This window comes from Melopsittacus undulatus, chromosome 9, assembly GCF_012275295.1.
Source record: "Melopsittacus undulatus isolate bMelUnd1 chromosome 9, bMelUnd1.mat.Z, whole genome shotgun sequence".
Taxonomy (NCBI): Eukaryota; Metazoa; Chordata; class Aves; order Psittaciformes; family Psittaculidae; genus Melopsittacus; species Melopsittacus undulatus.
The window spans coordinates 39756174-39776518 of NC_047535.1; the positions used below are offsets into that span (position 1 = coordinate 39756174).

General features: G+C 47.7%; 1 protein-coding gene across 4 annotated transcripts in view; it reads left to right on the forward strand.

Annotated features, from left to right (window-relative positions):
- The window catches only part of GRIP2 (glutamate receptor interacting protein 2), a 101748-nt gene that overhangs the window by 79304 nt on the left and 2099 nt on the right, over positions 1–20345 (forward strand). For 3 of the 4 annotated variants that reach the window (XM_031042823.2, XM_034066032.1, XM_031042824.2), the window contains 7 exons: positions 205–349; positions 4353–4492; positions 6842–7018; positions 9917–10070; positions 12960–13080; positions 16183–16419; positions 17977–18123. In XM_031042823.2, coding sequence (XP_030898683.2) covers positions 205–349; positions 4353–4492; positions 6842–7018; positions 9917–10070; positions 12960–13080; positions 16183–16419; positions 17977–18123 — 1121 coding nt within the window. Of the gene's footprint in view, positions 1–204; positions 350–4352; positions 4493–6841; positions 7019–9916; positions 10071–12959; positions 13081–16182; positions 16420–17976; positions 18230–20345 lie in introns of all 4 variants that reach the window. The other variant, XM_031042826.2, reaches the window with a different exon arrangement.

The window sequence follows — 20345 nt, forward strand, 5'->3', positions numbered from 1 at the left end:
GCTCTGCTTGTCCGGTCACCACTTTCCAACTGATTATAGTTTATTTTTGTTATTCTGCCCTTAAATGGAGTCTGGAAGGTTAAAATCCAGGTTGGTCTGAGCATGGCTGACAACCTCAGGCTTTCACTTCTAAACACTGACAGTCTTTCCTGTGCCTTTCACCTGGCTCAGGACAAAAAGCAACATCCCTGTTTTCTCTTTCAGATGAGCAGGAGACAACTGGTGCTATTATCTACACAGTGGAACTGAAGCGATACGGTGGTCCCTTGGGAATAACCATCTCCGGGACAGAGGAACCTTTCGATCCTATTGTCATTTCGGGCTTGACTAAACGAGGGCTGGCAGAAAGGTGAGGTTTGGGGGCCGAAGGGTTGACTCAATCCAAGGTGGGATCTTGGACTTTGCCAGTCTTCCTTCTTCTGAAGTGTTTTAGTCTGCTAAAAAGGAATGGTGCTGTGATGGTACCAAGCACTATGAAGCAGGGTGGTTGGGACTGTGCTGTCAGGGCAACGAGAGTGGCTTAAAGCAGGGCACTCTGGAAAAGTCAGATCCAGTGAGTCAGTTGAATGCAGCAGCCAGGAATGTGTGTTTGGCTGCCCTTCCTCCATAGGGGTGCTTTCTTGGTCTGTCATTTCCCTTGCACGTCTTGCATGGGGAGAGTGCCTATAAAACCACTTCTGTCTGGGACTTGCCTGTTGCTAAACTACAGCTGATGGCCAAGACAGTGCTCTGTCCTGGTGAAACCACAGATCTCAGGGGTCTTCTGACCTGTTCTTGCTGTTTGCTTAGCCTGTGCATGTGGAGGTACCTCAGTGCAGGGCTGATGTGCCTCGAGCAGCAAACATTTATACTGCATACATGTAGGTGCAGATTTACCTTCAGCAACCAGCACTGTGTGCGTGCCTGTGTCTGAACCTATGTGCCTGTATGGGATTTAAAGGATCAGGTCAATGCTGAGGTATAAGGTGGAACTGAGTCATACACTGTGTCATAATTAATCTGTCTATATGGTAGCTGTGATTTGTAAATAGATCATTTCAGCAGCCCTGAGATGGCAGAACAGCAGCAATTAGGTGCAAAGTGCTAGACCCTGGGGAGGTTTGACTGCAGACCTGGCCTTTTGGTTCTTTCTGTTTCAAGGCCACATTCCCTCTTAGTTGGGCTGTAAAAACCTCAGTGCCTCTTTCTGCACTGGGTTCTGTGAGCTCTCGACATGCATACTGCTGCACATTTCCATTGCTTCCCTTTGGTACAGAAAGCAGAGCATCAGCATCTCCAAGAAGTAAGAAAGAGGGATGGACTTTTATTAGTGATTCTTCTCTTTGGGGATTTTATATCACTGCTTGCTGCTATAGGATTCAGGCTTTTCCCCTAGAAAATAATAGCCACAGAGTATCTGAGGCTTTTCTGCATAGCAGATCTGCACTGTAACTGCAGCCCAGCCTGGGAGAGGTTAAAGGCAGAAAGCCCAAGCCCTGTCAGGTGTCAGAAGACAGCTTTGTACCTTTGTTGCTCTCAATTCCCTTTGCAGTGCTGTGGCTGTTCCTCCTTTGAACTCGGATACACATCAGTGACTACGGAGATATGTAGTGCAGGCTAGTGCTGCAGTACCACTGGATTTTGAGGAAGGGCTGGCAGGCAGTAAGGGATGAAAAGCCTTTTGAGAAGAGCAATGGAGCCACTCAGTGTGTTCACTGTTCCTAACTAACAAACAACAGTGCAGAGGAGTGGCGTGGGGATGGAGCAGTGCAGGGATTTCTCTGGATAACACTGTCTCACTGTGGGGAGGGTGAGGAGCACTGGGATGAAGGCTGCCCACAGCAAAGTAACAGGTTTTTGAAAGGCACTGATTTAAACCCAGATCCATGACTGGCTAGTCATGGATCCTGTGATCCTGTGCTGGAGCACAGGACATGTTTCAGCAGCACTGGCACAGGGTGGATCAGATCCCATTGTCTGATAACAGGAATGTGCTGGCAGCTCATGTAAAGGCACTGGCCTGTGCTGTAGCTCAGGCTGCTCTCTTGGTGATGGGGAAAACAGGGTGTCCTTTAGGATGTGTCACACATCTGTCACAGTAGGTGACATGCTGTCTAAGCTGAAAAGACTCCAGATCTGGATGATTTGGGGTTTATCTTGTCCTTGGAACATTTTTCTCCTTGTAGTTGTCTAGTCTTACAGATACCTAGAGAGGCAGCTCAGGCTGTCAGGTTGGTGTCGAGCAGTGGCTTTCTCCCATATATAGCCTCGGTTTCCCCTCGTTCAGTGCCTACAGGTAGCTTTAGCTTCGGCCATGGAGCTTGTTTTCTTTCTCCTTGGGAAAGGGAGCATGTCTGAACAGCATTGTTCGATTCTGGTCACAGTGTAATGGTTTTCCAAAAGCAGTTTGGGGCTATTGCTGGCATTATAAAGTGCCTGCCCATCCTCTGGTGCTGCCTGGTCAAATAGATGGGGTAGCTGCAGGAGGGTTTTATCCAGGAGTGCTCAGCACCAACTCATGTTGGCAGGGAGGAAAGGGTGATGGCTCTGCCCATGTACCATGTAAATCCCTACCATGTGCATGCAGCCACCCCTCCTCCATTGTGTGTCTGCAGCCCCTTTTACACCTTGCAACTTCCCTATTGCTGTTCCCTTGTGCTGGTTTGTATTTGAGGTGGATTAGGGGCTGTTAGTGATAATGGAGAGACACAAGGGTCATTGGCTAGGAACAGCTTTCTCTGTTGCTCCTGTTCGGCACAGGGGTGCTGAGAGATGGGCAGATGAGAGGACTGGACCTTGATTTACTTCCCCCCCTTGAAGAAAACCACCTTGCTGAACGTGACCATTCTTTTTAATAGTTCCTCTATTTTTCCCTGCCGAGGGGCTTTCCCAGTTCCTGCAGAGCAGTCATGTTGTTCAGACATGGGCTGTTGGGCTGCTCTCTTGGGTAGATGTGCCCCATGCTGTATTCGGGGCTATAGCAGGATGCCCTCCAATGCTGAGCCACTGCCATGAGCCAAGGATCACCTCTAAACTGCCAGTAGTTAAGCTTGATTTTCTGTGACCATGTAGATAAAACTTTGAAGGCAAATGCTCCGGTTCCAGTTTGATCCATGATTTATTTGAATGCACAAGTTTTCCCTGAAGGCTTTTCCAGGCTGATTTGGATGGGATGAGACGGACATCTAGTGGCTGGTGGGACCGTTATGCACTGTCCAAGTATTGCAGCAGCAGCAGCAGCAGTCCTGCCTGCTCTTTGCCTGCATTTCCCAATTTGATGGGTATGTAGCAGATGTTTCCGAACAACGCAGTGTGCCTACCAAAGTTTCATAGTTTGGGGAAAGATGAGCAGCTCTTTTGCCTATGACAGCACATTAAATCCCAGTTCTGCAGGAGAATTTGGAGATGTGCCTGAGAGAAGCTCTTTGCCATGAAGAAAAAGATGCTGCAGTTCAGATGTGCATCTCCTCCTGGCTCCATCACACAGGTTCCTGGTTTCTAAACCTCACGGCAGTGCTGGAGGAGGACAGGATTCCTGCTCTTGCTGGCATTAGGAAGTGCGAGTGTGGTGAGCTCGGTCCAGCCAGCAGCAACCATGAGCTCCTGCCTTGCAGCCAGCTCTGAGCACATCCTGCTCCTCCTGGAGCTGCAGCAAACAAGAGGAGAGATAAAGTGAACCCTGTCTGTGGGCAGACAGAGAGGAAGGATGGAGGAGAAGGGGGAGAAGTTTGTTCCTGGCTGTTGCCTGAGGATGTATTTAGCTGAGAGCAGAAGCCAGTACTGTAGCATAGCTGTGCAGTACAACACAGTAACCACTCCTTAGAGTGCTGGTTCTGATGGAGAAAGTCACAGAGGTGGAGCTGTGGAGGGGTGAGCTTTAAACACAGCATGAACTGGTCTGCAACCAGTTCAGCTGATGCTTGCACACACAGTCTGTGTTGGGCAGTTTTGGTCTTGTTTATCAGTGGGTTTCTATGTCTTACCGCTTACTTCCATCAGTGTGAACATGTCCTTCAGTCTGGTGGACAATGCGCACTGGAAATGCTTGTGCTTTTAATGTATACACCCCTTTGCCTTAAGAAGTTTTGACTGTAAGCTTCTCTGCAGTCCCAGGTCTCAAGGGGCCTGGGATCCAAGGAAAGAAGACATTCCTGTGCGTATTTGTACGTACATACACAGGTGGAAGATGGGGAGGGACCCAGATTCCTGCTAGTGGCAAGGAAGAGGAAATCGTGGGTATACCAAGGGAAAACCAAGACATATTTGAAAGTGCAGAGACTTAACATGCTATTGCTTCAAGTAACAACATAACAGCCTGTTTCACAGAGGCCAATCACTTCTCTGAAGGTTCTGACAGTGCCTTTTGTCTCCAGAACTGGAGCCATCCACATCGGTGACCGGATATTAGCGATTAATAACGTGAGCCTCAAGGGCAAACCATTGAGTGAAGCCATTCACCTGCTGCAGATGGCAGGAGAGACGGTCACGCTGAAGATCAAGAAGCAGATGGAGAGTGAGTTGGGATGGTTTGGGATGGGAAGGTGAAGGGATCCCACGCGATGGAGTAGGTAACGCTGTGGGGTTTCCTTTGTGGGTTGTGGGAGGTGAGATGAGGGCAGTGGTCAGGGGCATGACTGGGTGCAGAGGGGGAAGGTGCATGTTTTCTGGCTCAGATGATAACCAAAGGCAATGCAGGGGCTGTCTGTGGTACTGGGGAGAGAGTAGACAGCAGGATTAGTGCTGGTAATGATTTTCTTTCTGGATTGACACCTTGTGCTGTTGCTGCTCTTGCCTGTCTCTGGGGGTGTTTCACCCAGGAGTGAAGCAGAATTGCCTTTGCAAGTAGAAAAGTGCAGGTTTTTGCTGTTGTTTTGATGGTTTTGTGGTTTCCCCCCCAAAAAAAGTGAGGCAAGGGGACACTGAGCTGGTGAAATCCATGGAAAAATCCCTCACCTTTAATTCAACTTTTTGAAACCAATCAGCAATAAATCTTTGCCACCTTTTCTCCTGGCTTGGGGTCCTCAGATCATCTTTCCAAGCATCTGCCTTCACTCTAGAGATCCCCTTCTCATTTCCATTCCAAGCTCCCCGTGGCTTTGATGCTGTTGTTTGTGACATGGTATCCAGGAACAGCAGCATACTTAGTACAGGCAGGCCACTTTTAGGGGGACAGAGGAGGGATTGGTGAAACCAGGAACACGCAAACTTCACAGCCAAACTAGGGCTTTTTCATGAAGTTCAGAAAGTAGCTTCTCCATTCTGGCTGCATTTCTGTCTCTCCCCACACCCCATATTTTCTACCTCTTTTTGTGCCATGCTTCTATAGTCTCTAGATTTAATTGGACCTACTTGGCCAATAGCCCATGGTGCTATGAGAATGGGAAGAAATACAGTGGTCAAGCTCTTCCAAGCAAGCATGGCCCATGGGATGTCTGTCCTGCATCTGATGAAGCAGCATTGCTCCTCAACTTCTATAGACCTCAGAGCAGTTTGCAAACGTGTTGCTCTACAAGTCATAAAGTTGAGGCAGGGAATGAAGACTTAGCAAGCAGAGGTAGAACTGGGGAGCTCACTCCTTTCCCAGAAACCCCACTCTTGTTCCCTGCAACCAAAGCACCTCAATCCTTGGTCTGAAATGCCCCTTATCCCCCCTGCTGACACTGAGCATTGTCATAGCCACTGGATGCAGTAATTGACATGCAAGTGCCAGTTGGAGCCTCCTTAATCATTCTGAGAATGAAGCAGGTGTAATTGAAGTTTCAAGGTAATCTTGAGTTAATCATGGGGAGCAATCTTCTGAATGCTTGGGAAATGTGGACCTTCAGGGCTTTGTTTGGTAAAACAATCTGTCCTCATTGACAAATGAAGACTTTCAGAGGGCTTTTTATCCTGGTCTCTGTGAGCTGGAGATGCAGGCTAACAAGATATCTAATCAACAAGGACTCTAAACTATTCAGTACAACTAAATGCTTGTGCTGAGAAACCATTCCAGACATAGCTTGTACCTGAAATGGAATCTGATATAATGATAATAAGGGTCTATTAGTACTAAAATAATGAAAGGGAACATCTGAGCTTCATCACCTGTATTCAACTTTCCATTTTCCAATCACTAATCAGGGGAAATTCAGCTCCCAGATATCAGGCCCAGGAATTCCACATTCCATGAAACTCTCTCTGGAGAGGTGGTGGTTAGCCTTGAGTTGATGTGAGGTTGTACATTCTTGGAAGGGGGCTGTACCTTCAGCTGTGATAGTCTGGGACCAGGTTGCATTGTTGGAACCTCATTAAAACAGGAAGTTTGCAGCCAGCACCCTGACTCCGTGGTAGTGGCAGAACAAGGGGGAATGGCTTTAAGCTGAAAGAGGGGAGATTTAGTTAGATATTAGGAAAACATCTTCCCTGTGAGGATGCTGAGGCACTGGCATAGGGTGCCCAGAGAAGCCCCATTCCTGGCAGTGTTCAAGGCCAGGTTGGACACAGGGGCTTGGAGCAGCTGCTTCAGTGGAAGGTGTCCCTGCCTGTGGCAGGAGTTGGAGCTGGAGGAGCTTTAAGGTCTTTTCCAACACAAAGCAGTCTGGGATTGTGTGAAAGGCACAAGAAGGTGTGCTTGAGAACTGAGATTAGGTGCCAACTCTCTCAAATCCCCATATATTCCATATGCTAAAATCTCAGAAGGGCGTTTCTTGATTCAGCTTGAGTTAAGAATGCAGCATTAAATCCTTTCACCCACATTACATATGCCTCTGTCTGCTACTTTGCAAGAGCTGAAGAGGTTCTGCAAAGGACTCCCAGTACCTGGGCTTGGCCCTATGTCAGTGTAAGTCTTTGTGCTTACTAAAGCAGCGTGTTCTGGTTTCAGAATCCTATCCCAGGAAGTCGGGGAGTATAAATGAAGTGAGTGACCCAGAAGATGACCTGACTGACTCCCAGAAAACTAGCAAGCTGTCTGAGATATACTCCAGCACAATTCCCAGCATGGACAATGTGATGGATTCCTGGGATGGTTCTGGCATTGATGCTGGGTATGGAAGCCAAGGTAAGCCAGGGTTGTCTTTTCTTAGGGTGAAGATGGACAGAGCCCCTGAACCTGCCTGGAGACTGAATATCAGCTGAAGCCTGTGGTCTGACCATATTTACATGGCTTCTTGCTTCCAGTGAGGAACAAAATGGATTTTAAAGTGCACTCCTGTGGTGCTCTGAGCTGATATATCTGCTTTATGTTTTTATTGGCACATTTTTTCTGGCTTATATGGCATCACACTGCTCACAGCGTTTTCACAACCATTGCAGCACTTCATAATTCACATCATCAGAGGAAGTATTCACTGGCCATATGTCTTACGGAGTATTTGGTGCATAGCTCATTTCTAATTCCCCAGAGAGGCCATGTAGGACATATTAATCCTCTTCGGGATGTTTTAAAATCCACAAGAATGTCTTGTGACTAGAAGCACTCACTTAACACAGTAATTAAGGTAATACTACAAGAAGGTATTTCTAACTCTCTAGTGAGCGATCAGATGAACACATGTCTTTGAGGCCAGGTTTATTCAGCTGCGGATTCTGGCAGACACATGGAATTGGGATGAAGGATACTCTAGTCATGGGAACAGATTTTTTTATTCAGAGAAAAACACTGGAAAATAGTTATTCCTGTTCAGATTTAATGATGTAAGCTTGTATTAGCCCACGTTGAAACAAAACCAAACCCTGAACCGCCTCTGCAAAGGGAACTGGTGAAAAGACTGCTGTCCAGAGGGATGCTGCAGGAGCAAAGCACCTTCAGTGTGTGCTGTGCTCACTGCCCTCTGAGTTAGGGTGCAGTGCATGGATGTCTTTTCCACCATGCCTGTGTCTTCCTTCACTGGTCTGAGGTCTTAATTTGGGAAAGCATCTGGGACTGGAGGCTTCATTAAGGAGGATTTCCCTGGCCTTCATCCTGCTGCAGTCCTTTTCCATCTATTAGGACATTAACACACATTGGACACTGGGTTTAGACTGGTAAATTGAGAATCAGTAACTGAGCACAGAGCCCCAGGAGTGGGGCTGGTGCCAAGCTGCCCAACATCCACAGGCTGCAACTCTGCTTCAAGAAGCTCTCTCCTCTTCCCTGGCAACTGCATTTGGCTGCATGGTGGTGCTGGGAAGAGGGCAGGGAGAAGGACATGCGGGGTTGCCCATGGGATATGCAGGGAAACCTGCCTGGAGATTGGGGTTTACATCCCAAATGGAGAACTATAGGTTGGGCTCTGCAGCCTTGTGGGTTTTAGGTTCATCCAGGGCTCTAGGAAACCGCTCAAGGATGGGTTTGGGCTGTGCTGGGCTTGGTGGGAACGTGCCACCAGGTGGCTCTGAATTCCAGGGATCCAGCCTATCCCTTTGGAAGGAGGAGGTAAAACAGTGGCACCCAAGTGACAGCTCCACACCCATACCCCTGCACCCACTGCTGCCCACCTACTACAGGGACCTGCATCCAGGAACCTTGCTCTGCTCTAGCAGGCAGCGAGTGCTCCTGAGTGCTGTGACCTGTTGGCAAGACTGATCCTGGGGCTGTCTCCAGAGCAGCCTAACCTTTAAAAACACATGGAGGAAACACTCAGCTAAGTGAAATAACAGACCCTGGCATTTCCAAAGGAAGGGCTGGCGTTGTCTTTGGGTATTTCCAGTGCTCTGAGCTGTCTGGGAGGTCAAGTCTCCGTTAATGATGTGTTTCTCCTGTTACCTCTTCCTGTTCACTTGGCACAGCGTGTGATGGAAGTGCACGATGCTTCTTGGAAGGGCTGTGGGGATTTCTCTGAAACAGTCAATGGGCAGCAGGAGGTGGGCAGGGGACTCAGGAGATTTGTTTCCACTGCAGATGGCACTGATACTGCTGAGGAATGCTCTGGTTTGGAAGGTTTCTGCCCAGGCAGCTCCGTGGGGATCTTGTGACTTGGTAGTGGTGGGTTTGCATCTCTGGAGTAGGACACTGCAGTACAGGAAAGCCCATGGGGGCAGAAGTAATGAAACATGTCTGATTTCATCCCAACAGCCCCTATTGATCTCTTATCAAATGTGGTATGGAAAAGCCTCACCTTCTCTCAAGCCAGCAGTTTTAACTCCTGTTCCTTGCTCTTCACACACATATACCCAAAGCAGTTTTCCATACCTGCACCAGCTGATCCCAAAGGCATGGGAGGGCTCTGCTGGCTGCAGGAATTCCCTGGCAGCTCTTGGGATCAGGGCTGGATCTTCCTCCTTTACCACTGCTGAGCTGGTGACCACCACCAGGTACCCTCAGTGTTGTTATACTTGTTGAAGGGAAGCTGTTGCTTCTGGATGCAGTTTCTTTGCTGCTGTCCTTCTATATCCTATTACCTTTTTGTGATGTCCACTAAGTCCCAAGGACAGTTGAGAATCTAAATGATTCTAAATGATTTTTTTTTTCCCCCAGTAGAAATTGAGACTTCAAATCCTTCCAAACAAATGGGGTTGGGTACACTGAGGGAAGCCTGGCAGCATCTTCTCTTTACCTTTTGAAGGCCTCACTGTATTTAATGGTGGCTGCATCAACAGCACAATTTCTGTTGGGTTCAGTGTGGAAACAGGAGCTGTTAACCAAATTTGGAGCTGGCTGGGGGTAGGATCTGCATCTGTGGGTATGCATAGTCCGAGGTGTGTGGATCCCAGACCCACAACTACTCAGAATTGGGGGAGCAAAGGAGAAATGGAGCATCTTATGACAAGATCCTGAGAAGCTGCTTTGGTTAAAGCAAGAAGAGATGGGAAGAACAATCCCTTTTGGATGACTGAGATGGAAGCAGTATGCAATCTATATCGCCTCAGGTTTGGGACTTTAGGAAGGTGGCTCTCCTGGCTCAGCATGACTTAATGCCAGTTGGGCTTTCTGACCAGTATTACCTTCTCTTTCTGCACCCCTTCTTGCCTTCCCTAGGTACGTACATGCCTCAGGCTGCAGGAATAGCCCTCCATCCACATGAATGGAGACACAGCAGGCAAAAGAGCAGCACCCCTCCGGGGGACCCCAGGAAAAACTACCCCTACATGGATGGAAGCTTCAGTGAAGATGACTGGGACAAGCCCAGCAGGTACGGAGGGGTGGGAGGAGCATCTGCAGATGTGGGTGTCACTGTATAGGGACAATGGGGCAGGGGAATGTGATGGAATGGCCAGCAATGTTCTCATCTCGGCATCAGGCAGCCATGGGGAGGGGTGCTGGGGTGGTGAACCCCCTCCACATTGCCAGGTTACCCTGGGTGTAGCTCTGTGGCACGTCTGCCATGGCCAGGGGACATTTGTCTCTGAAAGTAGGGTGGTCTCAGCTGCATGGATCACAGGTTCTTGCCACGTCTCATTCTCCTGCCTTGCCATGTAAAGGCTGCAGTGTTTTAATGGTTTAGGTGTAATAAATAGATGTGATCAGGGCTCTCCTCGCATGCGTTGGCCAGACACAACAGCTCAAAACAGCCATGAAACAGAATAGGCCAACCAAAGCTTTTGGAGGACCAGTATGAGACTTCATGTCCAAGTTACAATCTCCCAAAGCTGTGGCTGGAACATCTCTCTCCATCACACCCTTCCAACACCACAAATAAAGCCACGTTGAGAGAGCGTATTGAAGGCAATGCCTGGGTTTAGCTGGTGTGGGAGAAATCCTGCAACACTTCCTGAGCCCATGGAGGAGGCTGCAGCTGCCCCTTGCTTTGGGTCAAAACCCTGCTGGATTTCCCCCTTGCTGAGCCACACGTGGTGGCAAAGCCTCGTTGCTTTAGAACTCTGCCCTTGACATCCTCCAGAGTCCCCACAGTTGTGTGTGTCATGTTGGTACTGTCAGTTCTTTTTGTTTCCTCCTTATTTTGTTCCTTAACTTTTGTTTGTCCAAAGAAAACCCTTAGAACATCTCATGGCCATTTCCACCTATTTAAAGAGGGATCACACTGGCAGGAAGGCTGGCAGTGGCGGAGACTTTGTTCTTGTTTTGCATCTCAGTGAGAGCCAGCTCGCAGAGGTCACTGTCCCTGGTGGCCCTCGCAGCGAAGCCAGCTGAAGTTAGCAAATCTGAGCCCTCAAAGCTCTGCACGTCCCTAATGAGGGCTCCAAGCCCTGATGTCAAAGTGCAAGTGAAATGGGTTCATGCTGCTGAGTGCTTTTACTAGGGAGGAAAACAAACTTATCTCTAGTGCTGGCTGCCTTTAGCCTGTAAAAACCTGCTGAGCTGGTGATGTGAGAGCCCCCGTTCTGATTCATCTGTGTCCTGGATGTGTGTTCTGCTGCTGATCTGAGAGGCAAGAAACTGGTAACTAGAAGGGACTTTTGCCTCCTTGGGAACCTGGCAGCAGAGGAAGGAAATGAGTAAGGGGAAAGAATTGAAAATTCCTTTTAGGGGGAAATTTTGGTTTGTTTTTCTAAGGTCTTGCTGTGTGGGTTTCTGACCTTTCTGCTGGTGTGAAGGCTAACTGGCCTTTAAAAGCTGATGAAAGGAAGGGGGGAGGTATTTAAATGCAATAAGGTACTTCAGATACTGCTCCCTGCAGTCAGGCCGTGATCCCCCAAGGAGCAAAAGCACATGTGTGTGTTTGTCTCCTACAGGCTTCCATTTAAACCCTTAAATGAAAAGCAAAGCGTGTGCTAAAGACTTTGCAGTTAATAGAGATCTGGAAAAAGCTCTATTAATAGTGCAAGGGGTCATTATATATTTAATGGAGGCCAAGCTCTGTTTGACTTGTGCTCAAGTTAAATGTTCTGACTCTGCTAAATGGCTCTGGTGGATGAGCTCCCTTCCTTAATGATGACCATTAAGCTGTGCAAGTAGTGCCAGATGTTGCAGAGGTGGAGCCTTGCCCATGCAGCTCCTAATAAGATGTGTAGAAGATGCATTAGGGCTGCCCTAACGTCACTGTCCCTTTGGGGTCTCTCCCCATGACACATTAGTGGTTTTATTGTGACCTTGATTTAACACTACAGGGAATTTAATTCAAGAGGCTCCTGTTAAACTGAGCACTCAGAGTTCTGCACAGAGCTGGTGCTCAGTAAGCAGTGCCCAGTGTCACCTACTTCTCTGGCTTGTTCAGAGAGCTTCAGCATGTTTGATTGCTATTTGCTTTAACAGTCCAAGAATTGACCTTGTCTTTCTGGTCAGAGATAAGAGATGCTGAAACATCCAAGGTGGGGAATTGCAGAACCCCCAGCAAGGCACACATGGTGTTCATGTTAACGTATGTTGAGTGGGGTCCTCTCTATCCTTACTCTGTGTTGTATGTAGATGGAACCAGTGGCAATCTTTACATGGTGGCAATCTTTACATGGCAATAAGTGCCGTGGCTGTTATATAGCCATAAAAAGCGACTTTCTGAAGGTAACAGCTCAGTTCCCTGGCCAACCCAAAGCAAATGAAACGTGGTTTGTATGGGCTATACATGACACTGTCAATATTGCTGGCTGTTGTGTGCATTTGCTTGTCCAGTCCAGGGCAACCATTTTTATATACATCTCTGCATTATTTACTCTCATAGAGACCTAATGTATTTATCATTTTCTCACCATGTCTGTTACCCTCTGTGTTTTTCTCTCTCTTCTCAGGTGTTCTGTGTCTCAGATCTGAGCTCTATCCCATCAGCCTTTGTACTAACAGTCTCTGAGGCTCCTGGTTTACCCATAACGCATCCTTTTTTCTTTCACTTCTCTATTTCACCAAAACGTCTTCCTAAACCTACAATCTTCCTACAGGCACTTTTTAATTTACCCTTTGAACTCTGACATTACTACACCAACTTAATTCTTCCTTTGAAGGACTCTTGTTAGTAAATGCATGGAGGTCTCGTGTTCGGACTCTTGTCTGAAAAGTTCATATTGTTTGCTTTTGTATATGAAGACTCCTCAAGTCTCTGCTTTTACTGGTGAGACACTTGCTGTAGCCTTGCGGCTTTCACCCCGCTGCAGAAGAGTGCTGACAATGTTTGGTTCCTACGTTACAACAGATACCCCAACCGCCAAAATGGCCTTGAGACCACTCACGAGGATAGTTTTTGGCGTGTTTTTGGAGAAGCTTTGGAGGATTTGGAAACATGCGGCCAGTCTGAGCTTTTGAGGGAGATTGAGGTAAATCCCTTTCTGAATTTGCTGCTGATCCCATTGCTTTGCTCTTGCCCTAAAGGTTAGACTGTTTCCCTACATCTGTTAACTGCCCATAGCATCCCTGTGCTGCTGGTGGTGTGAAGACGGGTTTGAGTTTAATCTCAGTTTGTGCTAATGGATAACTATGTCTCATTAGAGAGTTGCTTGTGTGCACTTTCCCCCTGGGCCGATGAGTTACCCACCAGGAACTCCAAGCTCCTTTTGCAAATCATTGCTGGCCAACAATCTTCACATGACTGTTGGCAAACCTTCCCTATCAAACGGTAAATAAACCCTCTGCTTGGGAAGATGTTGGCTGTCCAAAGCAATTAAAGGCCAAGCAAAAGGAGCCCCCTTTAGCCCTGTTGGGCTTGAAGCCTTGGCTTACTTCAAACATAGCCTGGCCCAACATATATCTTGCATTCAGCTGTCACTGTGCCGGAAACTCTTTCAGTGAAAGAGGTAATTGGAAGCTTTTCAGCCGGGCTTCCCCATGGAAAAATCTAAGTAATTGCTTCCTGCAGAAATAAAGGTGTTTCCTCTCTTCACAAGCCACTTTCTCTTTTCTTTATCCAAAATGCTTTGGAGGTCATGTTATTGTGTCCGGTTATAGGATAAGGAGCCTGGATTTCTAAGGTGTGGGATGCAAATAAAGGCCTCCCTCAAGACTGTGGAGCAGCAGGAAGCAAACCTGCCCAGCAGGATGGGACCTGTGCTGCTCCCTTCCCTGACTCAGCTCCTGCAGCCCAAAAGAAGGAGCCAGGACCCCATGAGCTCATCTCTCCCCTTGCCTTCTCTGTGCCAAGGACCGGAGAGAGCTCGCTGGGTCGTGCCCTCCATCATCCCCTGTGGGTCTGTGTTTATGCACAGTTGCATCTCTCAGGCTTCAGAGAGAAAAAGGCAAAGTCTGAATAAGTGGAGGTGGAAAAGGAAAGTCCTGTTTTGGTCTGTGTGGTGACAAAGGACTTACTAATTATTCTTTCCTCCTTGATCCTTAGCAACTGTAAGTGGCGGAGGAAATCTTGAGTCAATTCATTGTGTTGAAACACAAACCCCTGTATTTGTTATCTTAACTGCTTAAGAAAGTGCTGATTTAAAAAAGAACAAACCAACGCAACAAACCCCACAAACTGTAACTTCTTCCTTTAATCACTTATTTCCTGGACCTGAATGTATGTAGAAACGAGTTTAGGCAACTGCTCTCAGCCTTGCTGAACTGTTGTTGAATGCTTAAGGGAAAAACACCCCTCTAAAATGATGCATAGATGTTTCTTTTCTACATAATGGCTGGCACCTAAATGTGAAAGAGGGGATTTGTTGGACTGTGAAATACCAGGATAGAGAAAATATCCTTGTGCCCAATCCCTTTCATTTTCCAGGGATCAATAGTGCAGAGATGCTGTTTCAAGGATTTGGAGCTTTGACAGTTATAGCAACGCTTTAAAAAACTGAAACAATGAGAGTCATTCAAGATGACCCAAGATAGCCTGGAAACAGGTTCACACACAGTAGCAATCCACTTTGAGACTATGGGGTGTGGATAGAAACGGGCTTTTCCCAGTACATCTAGTGGAGCACGTGTCCCTGCTTTGCTTTGAGGGCAGCCAAGACATGGGGGAAAACAATGCAGGGCAGCCACAGGCTGGAGAAGCCTGGAATTGTCCTTTCTGCTGCTTGCTCTTACACCAAAGCACCCAGCAAATTGTTTATGATGCTGCAAGGAGTATTTCAATACCTTGAATGTAGGGAAGGAGATGAATGCTCCTGGGTACTGGCTGGTTCTGGCAGTAACACAGTATGCAAAGACCTGTCCGTCTCCTCACTGGCTCTGCCTTGCTGGTGTTGGTACAGCATGGCACAGCACCCTGGGGTGTGTTGAGGCTGCCTGGGGTCACTGAACAAACAGACTGTGGTTGGTTGTAATGATGGTTTTGAATCTGTTTCAATATGGGGTAAGTCCACATCCTTTCAGCATGTACCAGGTTTTGGGGGTTTTGGCCAAACTCAAGCTGGTTTCGTCATTTTTAGTGTGAAGACCTGAAAAGTGCAAAGCTAAAAGGTTGTGCTTGGGAATAGGGTGGGGAGTTCCTGGCATTTTCATCCTGCCACCACAATTTGCTTTCTTTGCCTTTGTTCCAGCTTGAAGCAAAGAGCTGGAGGGCCTTAGTTAGAGATTTAGCTGGATGCTGTTTACCCCACGGACAGGAGCAGTTCCTCTTTGACTTGTCAAGTTTAACACTGGAATTTTGCTCTCTGCTCCCAACCCTTCCTTTTCTTTCCCCTTCTACCTTTTGATGTTTAATGGGACTGCAGAACCTGGGAGCCTAAACTCCCAAATGACAGTTTTCATTACGCTGTTTAAATGGACTCTGTGACCTGGAGCCAGTTGAGGTTCCACAGACTGGATTCTTGACTCCTTCGTTAGCTTTGATCAATGTAATCTCATTAGTGAAAAGCATTGCCAAATGGAGTAGAATCTACTTAGGGCCATCTATTAATGGATGCTATCAGGGATGACCAGGCTTAAATACTACTTAATTTCATATTTTTAACTCAGTTTTTCTCAGTGACAGCTCCCATTTACTGACAGATAAAATCCTAATTTCTCTACTGAATTGGCCTCAGTGGAGTCCAAGCTATTGCTTCCCCGTGGCTATTGCCAGCCCTGTGTGAGCTGCAGCCTGCAGGGTAGGCTGGAGAGCCCAGCAAACACTGGAGACCTCTGAGGTTGGGATGTTCATCCTTGACTACCAAGAAGGTTCCTGTACAAGATGAGGCCTGTCTGGCCCTGTTTGTGTAGAAGGGGTCATCAGAAAATAAGGAGATGCTTCACACATTCTTCCTTCTGAGATAAAGCTCCATGTTGGGGTGGAGAGCAAACAGCAGGTCAGTGATAGGTATGGCAGCAGGCTCCCGAGGTCTGGAAATGGCTTTTATAGCCAACTGGAAGAGCTTCTTGGTACTTATTTTCTGATCCATGAGAGCAATGGTGCCATCCTATTGGTGTCTGTGCTGTTTTTGTTGCCTTGCGGTCCATCTCTTCCTGCTCCTGGCTCAGCTGAGTGACTTTGTGTCCTCACCCTACAGGCATCCATCATGACAGGGAGTGTGCACAACCTGGGTTTGGACAACAGCAAGCTGCTCCTGGACTCTGTCAACCCCTCGGGACTGAGCCCGTTGAGGAAGGCAAACGCCAGCTGTGAGGATGGACAGACTGAGAGCAGCAGCTCCCCTGCCAAGAAGAATGAGAGGAACCTGGATGTGAAGAAGATTGAGAAGGAGATGCAGGAGATCATGTCCCCTACCCCCCTCGAGTTTCACAAGGTTTGTGTTTGCCAAGGGTTGCTCTTGCTGTGGCACTGCAGTACCTCGATGGTTACAGCTTTGAACCTTGTAGAAGAGAAGATCTCCTTTGTTTGGAGAACCCCTTGTTAAAGCTGGCCCCCACCAAGGTCTGCAGCAACCGTTTCCGGAGGGTCAGCTGAAGAAGAAGGGGTCTCTTCAGAAGAGTAACAGGATTTAGCTGCCATGCTTCAGCAGGGTTCAGATCTGTGCTTTCCTCTTTCCCTTTATTAGATGAGACATCCAGGTCCTTGTGTTCTGGAGTTCATTAGTTGGTGCTACAGATGCAAGCAAGGAAGCTCAAAGTGTGGCCCTGTGGAGACCCCTCCACCTTATTCCAGTTCAGTAGGGCACGTTTTATATAATAAATAACTTAAAAATAACTTCTTTCCCTCCCCTTCCGCTCCATTCCAGCCTTTCCTGAAGGTGTGTTCCTCAGCAATGGGATGCTTGTTTGAATTCAGTACCCAGCTGAACACAGCCAGTTTAAGCATGGTGCAAGGCAACTGTAATTAGGAAAACTAATTAAGTGTAGAAGCTGCTGATGCAGAATGCAAGAAGGGGAGAAGCTGGAAAGGTTTCAAAACGTTTGACTGCCTCTTTCTTTTCCAGTATGACTTTAGAGTGAAACCTGCAGTTATGGGAGCTGGAAAAAACAGCTTTTGATGTTTGATCTGCTCTTGTCCTTCAGGGCATGGCAGATGTGCCTTTAAATAAAACTCCTTCATACCTGAAGGAGGGAGCTGTGTAATTAGGCATGGTATAGGGTGACTCTTCCTTCTGCTGGAGCATCTCGTGTTGGCTGGTTTTGCAGATGAGGTTGAGGCCAGGAGGGCTGCTCCTGTGCGTCATCCTGGGTGCTGTCCTTCCCAAGGACTGCACATCCATGAGGTTCATCCAGCCAAGAGCACAGTGATGGAGTTAGAGCCCCATGGAAGAGTTGCACGTCTGCTTCATGGGAGGCAATGGGAGATTTTGGTGGTGTCTGGGGGATGAGTTGTTCTTGGCTCCCAGTTTTATCCATGGCAAGATATGCTTCCTGCTCCTTTAGACAAGGCCAAAGCATGGCATGCTCAAGGGGAGGGTGATGAGATTACCCGGTTCTTGTCCTCAGTAAATCAGCACTTATTGACAGGAATTTTCTGAAAAGAACAGGGAAGTTAGGAAGTTCCTGCTGAGTGATGTGTTCGGAACAAGCTGTCTATGCATTTGACACACTACACTGAAAATTCCCTCAGAACACGTTGGTTTTTCATGTGCTGTGGCATACACAGAGGATGAAGAGCATAACCTGGGCTAGGGAAGGTGATGCTCTATTAACAACAGTTGGTTTGCTGCTCTTTGGGTGAAATACAGCAGCTCTCTGTGTTACACTGCTTGTGTTTCCTTCCACATTCAAAGGAGAGGGACTGCTGTCACCCAAACACTTCTCCATGTGATCTACCCAAGATGATGATGTCTGGTAAATAAGGCTCAATCTGCCTTACGTCCTCCTTTCTCTGGTGCATTACAACTTGTTCTCTGTTTCTGCCCCTCCAGATGACACTCCACAAAGACCCGGAGAGTGAAGACTTTGGATTCAGTGTGTCGGATGGCTTGTTAGAAAAAGGTGTCTATGTAAATATGGTCCGTCCGGATGGGCCAGCAGATCAGTGTGGCCTCAAGCCATATGACAGAGTGCTTCAGGTAATAAATGCAAAATGCAGTTCTGGAGGCTGGGACGGAGTGAATGAGTGGCTGAGAGGAAGAGAGAAGTGAGACCCATCCATGGCAGCACTAACTTTAATGAAAGGTAATAGTTAGCCAACTAGGTGAGCTCTTAGCCACCAAGCACTCAATGAGACCTGTGTTTTATAATGAGAAATCACTAGGTGGTACCCATAGGTTATACCTCCTCCAGGGCACTGCCTGTCCTGGCACTGGCCTTTTTGAGCTTGGGGAGCCCAGAACAGCCAAAAAGGTGTGATGCTTCCGCTCTTCACCCTTGGTCCTTTTACTATCGTGTAAGAGGGTGATTTTTTGGATGAACTAAGCTGTATTGACCAATGTGTTCCTGTGAAGCCCCATGTGGAGGAGCCAAGTGGTGTTCATAAGGTTTCGTGCATGCCTTTGACAAGTAAAAGAGTTTTCTAGGAAGCAAAGTGTTTTTAATGGATATTTTCCTTTGAAAGATGCTTGAACTGGAACAGCTGATGTAGAAACAGAATAAAAGCTCTGCTCACAAGCAGTCTGTAATAAATATGACTGGGGCATATCAGACTACCAGAGGGACAGTAAGAGCATGGTGAGTTTTGGAGGTTGGAGAAGAGCTTTAGATGGCTGAAAACCAACTATTCTCATTATGGGGCAACTCAAACAGCAACTGCGCAAGTGCAACCCCAGTGGAAAACCTGCCCCCTGTTTGGAAATGCAGATATTGTGACCATGTTTGGGAATACTCAGAAAGATGTTCAGTTTTACTGATTTCTAGGGTTGTCAGCAGTAGGATTAGAGCCAGGAAATTATGTACATCAGGTAACTGGAGGACTCAAAGCGCTGTGGGGAACCTTGTTTAAGCTTGTTATGGTCTCTAGCCAGTTGGCTGCTATACAATAATTCCTTCTCGGCTTCAAATAAAAGATGGTGCAAGAATGAACAAGAAGCTAATTAGGCTCTGGGCTGCCTTTCTGTTGAATGTTGGATGTGTCGCTTTCGTACGAATGCCAAGGGCTCTGGGAGGTGTGCCCGCAATCCTAAACAGAGCAGCATGAAGACTTTCAACACCCCCCTTCCACATGCTGAGCTGCACGGCTTACACCTACAAGAAGACAAGGCGATTGGCATCGTGTTGACATGTGGAGTCGTGATTGAGGGCTTGCAGAGCTGGTTCAGGCAACTGCCATCAAGAAGTACAGAGAGGCATTGCTGAGGATGCTTCACAGGGCTGCTGATTATGGGCATGATGATGTGCATGAAGGCCAGTGAAACGCCTCGTCCCTGCTGTAACAACCCTATGGATGGATTAGCTGGAGCACGGCACTGCACTAATGGCATTTCTGCACTGGAACTGCTTGGCTGGCATATTCCAAAGGCAGAGCACTTGGAATGGCTTGTCTGTCCTTGTCTATATGTGGTCTAGAACTTCTCCTTAGTTACTATGCTGTAAGAAGCATTATTGGGGTCAACTGTGTGGACACCAGTTAGGGCAGGGGGACACTGCTACCATCACAGAGCCCAGCTCCATGGGCATGCACCAATGCTGGGAAAGGGTTTTGGATTGAAAGGTTGCATGGACTCATTCAGCCCTTACCCAGAGAAGGACACAACGCGTGTCCCCAGGGGTTATGTTCACTCCAAAAGTGGGTGGGAATTTCCTTTCTCCCTTCCCTGCTTCCCTTCCCTGTGCTGTTTGCCACCCCCCTCCATCCTGGAGCTGTCGTGGCACAAAGCCCAAGTGCTCTGGCTGATATAGGTGACGGAGCTGGGATGGTTCTTGCAGAAGAACCAGCCTAGAAATGTGCCTGAAGGTCTGCAAGTGACAGTAGCAGAAGTGCTTTCAGTGCTGAAGCCTGCAGAGAGGACTTGCAGCCACCTTCTGAGCCCATGTGAAATGCATCCAGACTCCTCTGAAAGGAAGGATGTAAATGGGCAGAGGAGAAGCAGAAACTGTTCAGTACAGTCTCAATTTGCTGCTGGCTGAGCCTGGAAGTGGTTGGCAGAAGCCTCATGGTCTGAGCTGTGTTAGTTTTCTTGGCACTGAGCAGACTGCATCACAGAGTTAAGGGCAGTAAAAGCCAGGATGGCAAAAAAATCATGGAAAATGGCAACCTTTCTCCTACAAGCTTGTATTGGAGAATTGGTTTTGAGTCTTGTAGTGTTTAATACTGGTCATACTGCTCCAGACACTGGGGGTCAGGGGTTAAGCCCGA